At 44.0% G+C, this 9,135-nt stretch overlaps 1 protein-coding gene across 1 annotated transcript in view; it reads left to right on the forward strand.

The window, feature by feature from the left end:
* MSI1 (musashi RNA binding protein 1) overlaps positions 1-9,135 on the forward strand; it is a 56,883-nt gene that overhangs the window by 15,212 nt on the left and 32,536 nt on the right. Inside the window, exon 6 of the mRNA XM_015429606.1 lies at positions 2,951-3,043. Within this exon, the coding sequence (XP_015285092.1) occupies positions 2,951-3,043 (93 nt within the window). The remainder of the gene's footprint in view (positions 1-2,950; positions 3,044-9,135) is intronic.

Genomic DNA, 9,135 nt, shown 5'->3' on the forward strand with positions numbered 1-9,135 from the left:
GCAGAGGGGGGGGGGGAAAGGGTTCCAGAAAGGGGGGGGGGGGGGATTCAACACACACCACCTTCATGATGTCTCTCTATCTCACTGATGGCTACTGTTCCTCATTCAGCCTTCACATCCTTGCTGAGCCAATATTAATTCCCATGCTGCTTTTTATTTAAATCTATTTATATTCCTGCCTTTCCCCCAGGCTCCAACGTGGGTAACAACAATGTAAGATCAATACAAAACAATTTAATAAAACAAACATTACAACACCACATTAAAACTTCTTCTCTCTGTTCCCTGCAGTTCTAAGGCACATCTTCTTCCCTGTTTCCAAATTATTTATTTATTTAATTTATAACCTGCTCTCCCCAGAGACCAGGCTCAGAGCGAGTAACATCACTTGTAAAAACATTCAATTCAAACATTCAATACATAAACACGATACATATCATAAAATATAGTAAAATGCATGATATACATCCCACTATACAGCTAAAAGATGGCATGAAATCTCAGGAAGGATCAGGTATAGTTGTCTGATGATGGCATGAAATCTCAGGAAGGATCAGGTACAGTTGTCTGATGAGAATGAAAGGGGAAGGGGAGATGGAGAAAGGGAGGAGGCCAATCCAAGATGGAAACTGTCAAGATAGAGCTTGTTGCTGTCCTCAGCCATACAGCTCTGTTTTGCAGGCCCTGTGGAACTGTAACAAGTCCCACAGGGCCCTGATCTCGCCCAGGAGAGGGTTCCATCAGGTTGGAGCCAGGGCTGAAAAGGCCCTGGCCCTGGTTAAGAACAGCCGGATGCTCTTTGGGCTAGGGATCACCAGCAAAATTTAATCACTGGAGTGTAACTCTCTTTGGGGGATATACCAAAGAAACCCCAGAAGTTCCAGTTATGCAACACATATACACTTGGATATATTAATCTTTTTTTTACAAATACATTTAATATAGTAATCAAATGTGTAGTTTTGTGAAAGTGGCCATATGATTTGGATTTTCTTGTGCAGAAACTTGGACCTTTTGGCCAGGAATACATGCAGTTGATCTTTATCCATATGGTGGGACAACTGCTTAAACCAGACGTATTGTCTGAACATCAATTACTATAGGCTGCAGTGAGGTGAAAAGTTGCTGCTTACGTGGTCTGCTTACGTGCTGCTTACCTGCATAATAAAGTTTAGCTCTCCATTCTGGAGGTTGGAGCAAGGGTCTCAAATAGGTCAAATAGGAGTTGTGCTCCAGCTTGAAGTGGGAGGGGGGCAGGGTCCTGTTCCTTTAATAGATATGTATCGTGCAGGGGGCATTCCCATTATTCTACTTTTTCTCACCCTTACTTGACAAATGCATTTACTGAATTTCCCTTTTCTGCGAAATTTCAAGGTGCAGGAGCCCCCCCCCTCCTGTTTTGCCTTCTTAAAGGCTGCCTTGCTAGAGGATTTGCCATGCAAATGGAGAAAGGGCAAGGAAGACGTGGGCAGGGTAGTGAAGGGGATCAGGAGCCAAGAATAGCGAGTGCTCAGGTATCCCAAGTAACTGGAGCCAGGAAGCACATGGTTGGAATTGGGTTAATTCTATTAAGCAGTTTGGTGACAGAAGGTGCTTTAGTGTTTGGGTGGGCTGCTTTCCAAGCCTGGGAATTGCTGTGGATTAGCCTTGTGCTCCTTGGGGTAATTAGGAGCATGTGTTCTTCACAGTGCAGGGACGTGGCCAAGGGGGCAGCTGCACAAGAGCTGGTTCAAAGGACACTCGTGTTCTGCAGCAGCCTTTGGCCGCTTTTGGGTTGTGGGAATTCTGTGAGGCTGGGGGCTGAGGCAAGGCAGCATTTCCTTTGACAGTTCCCCAATGTGCTTTTTGTGTTAGAAAATGTTTATTCTTCCAAGCACTAAGGAATACCTCTCTTGGTGGCTATTGTTCCCCTCAGGTTAGAGACGGCCCTTCCATTAGGCAAAGGGAGGCGACTGCCTCAGGTGGCAGATCTGGGGTGCCAGTAAGAGTAGGAGGCAGGCAGGTCTGACCCATGCGGCACGATCCAGTGGGAAGTTTTCCTGCACAACCTCAATGAAATGAGCAGGAGCTGCCGAAGAGCAGGAGGAGGCATTTGGGAGGGAGATTCCAGGGCTACTACAATCTCCTCTGTTGGGCTGGGGGGGGGGGAAGGACACTGAGTTGTTTTTAAAGAGATGAAGGGCAGGAGGACAGCCATGCCAAGAGACCACTTTGTGTGTTGAGGTTCCTCAGTGTCACTTGAGGCACAGGGCTGATGGATATCCGTTTTCTGATGGCTGTAACCAGTTCTATACTATATTTTTAAAGGGGAGGAATCAAAATTCTGCCCCAAGAAAGCAGAATTATGCAAAATTGGCATAGTTAGAGAATTCCTCAGGTTTGACTAGGAACTCGGAGACCCAGGTTTGAAACCTTACTCTGCCATGGAAGCCTGTTGGGTGACCTTAGGCCAGTCACAAACTCTCAATCTAACCTACCTTACAGGGTTGTTATGAGGATAACATGGAGGAGAGGAGAACAATGTAAGCTGCTTTAGGTCCCCACTGGGGAGAAAATGAGGGTATAAATAAATAAACATGTTACGTAATTTAGTCATGGGTGGGTAAGGAGCAATGCGGAGCATTGGAGCAATTTTCTGGCTGCTGAGGTTTTATCTGGCAGTGACCACATTTAGCTGGTAGGATGAATGAGTGAATCTCTGCAGCCTTCCAGGATAGAAACATGCTTTTTTTAAAAAGAAAAAACCTTGAGATTATCAGGAGGCTATTTTTTTTCTTTATTCTGTAGCTTGTTTGAGCTTGCATGCACAGTCTTTCCACATAACGTTGCATTATTGCAGCAGTCGGCCGACTTTTCTTGGCCATGACGGCCAGTGATTTTTTAGCTGTTGGGATGAGCTCTGTGTTTGTCTAGCTGCCTACTTCTCTGTCATTCCCTTTTTGTCTTCTAGATGGTGACACGGACCAAGAAGATATTTGTGGGAGGCCTATCTGTGAACACCACCGTGGAGGATGTAAAACAGTATTTTGAGCAATTTGGGAAGGCAAGTTTTCTGTGCATGGTTGAATGTATATCATAGACTTAACTGGGGAAAGAGATTTCCCATTCCTGGGAACAGTATTTCTGTGAGACTATCTAGGAAAATCTGACCAGTGTCAGTATCTTCCTCAAACTGTGCTTCCCAGGATTCTTTGGGGAAAGCCATGACAGTTACAAACCAATACAAAATTGATCCTTTGGGATTTGTTGGAACTTGGAGCCTTTTGGGGAACCTTTTGGTGGGGATTGGTGGTTCCCTGCTGTGCTAGTAAAAGCCAGTTTGGGTTTCTGCTAGCTGACTAAGAAAGGGAAACCAGCCTGGCCCCTTCTTGCATCTTGAACAGGAGTTTGTTCTGCAGAAAATAGCAGGCGGAGTTCTTCACGTACTATGGAAATAAGCCTGTTCACCTGCTAATTCCTGCAGGTCAGGCTGTTCTTAATGGCATGGCTACAGTGGCCAGTTGAAAAATGGGCAATTCTAGCTTGAGGAAAGAGTTTTTAAAGGCCTGTCTCTTGTTTTGACTTGGAACTGCATCTTTGTTGGGCACCTCACAAGTATGCAGGACTGAGGAAGCTGGAGCTCCTTTTTTGTCCTAACTTCAACTACTTCTGAGATGCACCTGGGGGCTTTGTGGCATGACTGATACATGATTTATGGTTAAAAGATGACATTTGTATTTAAGCAGAGATCACCAGTGCCTCAAGTTATGTAGCCCTCAACTGTGTTTGAGTTCTGCTACAGAAAACAATTCATTCCTAAACCTTGGTTTTATGCCTTATAGTTGACTTTCCCCCTTTCTAAAATTTCTGTCTTTAACATCCTGTCATCCTCACCCCGCAACTAGACTAGTAAGAGAAAGAGAACTTCGATCACATTTCCTGCTCCCTATTAATTAACACGGCATCAAGACATTCCTGTCTGTTTCAACAGGGCTTTTCTAGGACAGTTTCGCAGTGGATCATGCTCCAGGGGGCAGACATCTCTGTCTTTCACTTTGCCATTCTTAAGTGCAGCTAGAGATATAATGGCCTGGGGAACAGAGAAAAAAAGGGCAATGCCCTTTCCCCAAAAAAGGATCCCCCCCCCCCCATTCTCTGGTGGAAAATTTGGGGAGTACTGAATAAAATTTCTATGAAATACTTTTTGTTTGGAACTAGTTAAAATGGGTTTAAAGACAAGGCAATGCCTTTCTGGTCCACTTTGTATCTATGCTGTATAATGTATTGTATGATGCATTGTGCTATAAGCCAGTTTGCTCCTTATTGTGTTTGACCTCTGAAGAAGGCCCTAACAGGCTGAAATGCTTCAGGTCAAGTCCATTGGCCCTTGTGCATATATGAGTTTTGAATTTTTACATGAGATGTGGTTGGGCCCCAATATGTTTTTTAATCCTTTACAAATAAATACATGTCTTTTTACATATTATTTATATATTAAGTTTTAATTGTTGGCCCTCTACTCAGTTTGACTTACCTTCTCAGCATTTTATGAGAAAGCAGCAAGATAAATTTAGGTTGGAAAGGAAAGTTAATATTGCATATGTTTTCTGGGGGGGGGAATGGAAATCCGTTCCCCCCCCCCCATTGCTTCAAAATTTCTGGATGTTATATCTCTATGGCACCCACTGTCTGCTACCTGGACATCTCACCTTACCTCATAGTAGGTTCAGAGCTGCTGAGAGCTAAAAGATTTGTTCTGGGTCCTTTCCACACTATACATACATTATATTCAAAAAGATCATATGACTTGCTTGGCTTCTTGGGCCCCCAATGTGACCAGGATCCCATAATTCTGTCCCCTTCCCCTACAGTAGCCCTAGAGGCAGGGAACATTCTTTACTTTTGGGGACCTAAATTTGTTTGTCACCTGTGCTCCAGGCCGATTGCAAGGGCTATGGATATATTTTAAGCTCTCAGTCTTCAATTATTATTGCGCATTCTGGAATTCTCATTGGAACAGAACACTGATGCTGTAAACACTTTTGTTCTTGGCTGTTTATCTCTTTGGAGTATCTGTTCATGTGTTATGTCATCTTACTTTGGGTGTGAAGTATGAGAAAGTACTCTGTGGGCCTAGCCTGGTGTCCTGGGATACCCTGTCACTCTTGTTCAGTCAGTGGTAGGAACCATGTTCACAGTATCACTACACAGTAGCAGAAGGCAAGTGAAAGGGTATTACAATACTTGCAAGCTCTTGTGAGTATAGCAAGGTAGATGAATATTCCTGCCCCCCATTGCCTGATCCCACATCTTTAAGAGGGGGTACAATCCCTTCAAATCAATGAGACACTTATGAGTGTGTATATATGTGTGTGTATATATATATATATTTAAAAAACTAGGTCTTAATGTAAAATGAAGAAATGTTCTTGTTTGGGAAGTTCCTAACAGTAGACAGAGACTGGCCTCTTAGAAAGTAGGCTGCCCCTTCTGCCCTCCCAGTTTATTTTCTGGCACCTTTGTGATGTGTGTGGGGTGGGACAGTATATACAGTGATACCTTTGGATAATTCCGTTCCAGCTTCCATCATCCAAATGGCTTGGGGGGGGGCACTCAGCATAGTCAGGGAACTTGAAAGTAATATACTTTACAGTGAAAGTAAAATACAGTAAAAGTAGAATATAGTGAAATACAGTAAAAATACAGTAAAATACAGTGAAAGTAAAATACTTTCTAGTGCCCTTTATGTAGAAGTTATGAATCGGGAGATAACGGGCTTGCTGAACTTCCTGACTTTCATGCAGGGAGAATGGCTAGGAATTGAATAGTCAGTGACCAGCAGAAAAGTTTAACTTTTAGAGAGTCAGAGCCCTTTCCTCAGTGTAGTGTGGAGTGCTGTTTGGTGGGAATGAGCCATCAGAAAAACCTTTGTGATAGGAACAGGAGTTGTGCAGGAGCATGGCACCCATAACTGGCATTCATTTCAGGAGAGTTGTCAATGCAAGAGATGCTCTTTCCGTGGGTTGTGCCTAATGCCCTTTTTTCCTTCCTTCTGTCATGTTGACTTTATTTCATAAATGCTTTCGTGGGTGATGACTCAACTCGAACGTGCAGCTGCTGTAGTCTTCCAGTCAACCAGAACCGACACTCTCACTTTTGTATGACTCAGTGTGCTGTATGCCTAAGTTCTCTTCTATGATGTTGCTTCCACAGAGCCCCTCCCTAGGACTTAGGAGCCTGCCCATGTGGCCATGGATGCTCTTTGATCAGTAGTTGGCAGTGAAGGGGGCACCTTCGTGTCCCAGCATTCCATAGATCAAAGGTACAAATACAATGTGTAGCTTCCCCCCCTTCTGTCTTCCAGTTTGAGAATCACAAAACCAGCCTCACCCCTTTCTTCTCTATTCACGTAGTATGCCCAAAGACTTTTGTAGATAGACTATCATTATCTGTATAGTTAGACTTAGATTTAGGAAAAATACATTTCAGCTGTTTAGTGTTTTTTCATATTTTTCCCCACTGTTGTGTTAAATTTTTTTTGTTTGTAGTTTTGAAGATCACAGTGTAGAAGATCTCAGTAGCAATGTGTTTAGCAACCCCAAATCCATTTGCATACCCTGATTCATATGCCTAGTGGATGAATGTAGAATGTCAAAAATAGGATCAGTGAAAAAGAGAGGTGATCTGTATATATCTTTCTCCACAATGAATAGATCGAAGAGACTTTTGGTAGTCTAAGGAGTCTTATGAAGCTGTCTGTACAGAGCTGCATCTTGCAAGTAGGATGGACCTTGCCATACCCGCTAACTTATTGGCCTCATCCTGTCTGCTTCAGCAAGCATAAGAGCTTTGTTAGCCCTTGAGGCTGGTCTGACAAGCCCTTACTAAGGGCTGACCAATCCATACAGATGACAGGGCAGTTTTCTGTATGTGTAACCTCAGTCCTTGCTCAGCCTGCAAATAACAGCCTCAGTTCCAGACCAGCCAGTACCCACCTCGCTTCATATATTGGGGAATGGCCCGGAGTGTGGCTTATGATGGGATCCTGCTGCAGAAATTGAGCAGATCTGGCCCTGTAACCTGCCTGGATGGGAGACTGCCTGGGAGCCATAGCCACTTTGGAAATATTTTATTGAGAATGCAGTATATAAATGCTTTAACTATAAAGGTAAGTAATCTACTGTGAGATGCAGAGAATAATGAATAAGTAAAATAAACAGCAAACTGCCTAGAGTTCTGGCCAAGACCAAGTGCCGAGAGGCAGGTTCTACACATCCATCTGACAGCCCCCCCACCCATGGTTCTCCCAGTCATACTTGGATCTATGTTAATATGAACCTGTCCACTTACAGGCTGACATTAACACAAGTCCATGTATGGTGCTTCCAACAAAGTCCATATCAAGGTGTGTGAGCTGTGAGGCAGGTTTGCTGCAGAAAGTTGCAAACTGCTTCAGGTCACTTGAACAAGCAAGCTACATCTTATCCTTCAGTGGAAAAGTAAGCACATACACACACGTGCCTTATTAGGAGAATGATTCTATCCCAGAGTCACAAAGGGCAATCAGCTTTCATTAGGGATATGTAAAGTCTAGTTGCTGAGTCTTTTGAAAGACGATATTTAAGAAAGAAGGAGAGACAATTCCATGTCAACAGGAACTGCAGAGAAGAGAGAGAGATCTTGAGTCCATTCCAAGGACACATCAGACTGCAGGGTAAATCCTCTTTGGCATGGGCTGTGTGGCTTGCAGTAGGAACTTGAGGGGCTGCAGCCTAATCTGGTGGGCTACTGTGGACTGTGTGTGCTCAGGCTTCAGGTATGGAAAGGGTTGGTGGGCAGCATCAGCCCCATGGTTGGCATATGGGGAATATAAAGCCTCTGGATTGGCCAGATGTGGTTTAGATACTAGGAACCTGGTCTACTTCCCTTCCCTTCTGCCTGCTGCATTTCAGGCTCAGACACTGAAGTCTTGATGCTAGTGCCTGTGCTTGAATGTGGCCAAACATGGCTTTGAGACCAACAATAGTAGAAGACTGTTGCAACTGAGCAGCTATTTCTCTTTGGCTGTCTTGAGGCTACTTATTCTTGGGCAGCTTGCTCACAAAGAACATTTCCTTGACATCAGATTTATATAAGAATATTTGTTGCCCAGTTGATCTTATCCTTGAAAGAAAGATAAAGTCGTTCCATTCTCTCCCAGAAGTTTTGACAAATTTGATCAAAACACTGGGAAGGGGAAGAGGATTCATGCAGAGTGATCCCCCCACCATTTCCCCTAGATACTGGAGCACCTTTTCCTAGTTTTCAGTGTCCTTGGGCTTTCCAGAAATATATTTCTACTGTAGAGAAAACAAACAGGTTCTTGGCGGTCAGTTGTTTATTCAGAGCATGAGAATTGACTTAGTCACAGTTCTCAGAAATAGCGGTTGAGATGATAGATCCAGAACTGAGCTTTTTCATGGGGAAAAAATGTTTTGCATATAGAAAATTGGTGTTACAGGAAGAAGCCTGGGCTACAATCCCTCTCCCTCATATACAGTTTTTTCATAAGGGGGATCATTCCGTTCTGAGACTCCACCTGTAGTGTGGGAAGGCACAGTCCAGAAAGAGATTTACCCTCTCTCTGAGCACTAAGCTTCTATGATATGTAACGAGGTGTGTGAGTATATGTAAAAATGCAAGATGCTTTTCTTCCTGTGTCTGTTCACTTGCTGACTCTTGCTCTGCCTCCAGACAGATAGGATGTCTGAAGGTAGAACGGAAATGAGATGATGAGGGCTGTCTAGGGTGGGTGGGAAGAACTGCTATTTGCGTACTCTGTCTACAAATGAAGAGCTTGTTGAATATTCCCACGCTCCTAAGCCATGCACTCCTACTCAAAAGCTTTCGGCTGACTTGTGCCTCCTACGGTGGGGAGTGATGGAGGTGGATTATTTGGATGAGATAGTCGGTGTTAGTAAACAGTCTCCTTTCACTCCCTCACTTCCCCCACCCCTGCTCAGCGTGCAAGTGAGGCCAGAGTTAGTGAATGTCACATTGTTTAACTACTCTACAGTCCAGCTTTGAAAGTTGGCAGATGGCAGCCTGAGCTGTTCTGCTCAACTGGATCTGGAATGGATCCTTTTCTATGCTGGCTGTGCCCTTGTGCAGCTCCCT

The sequence above is a fragment of the Gekko japonicus genome, unplaced genomic scaffold (genome assembly GCF_001447785.1).
Source record: "Gekko japonicus isolate JY-2015 unplaced genomic scaffold, Gekko_japonicus_V1.1 scaffold409, whole genome shotgun sequence".
In the NCBI taxonomy this organism is placed as follows: domain Eukaryota; kingdom Metazoa; phylum Chordata; class Lepidosauria; order Squamata; family Gekkonidae; genus Gekko; species Gekko japonicus.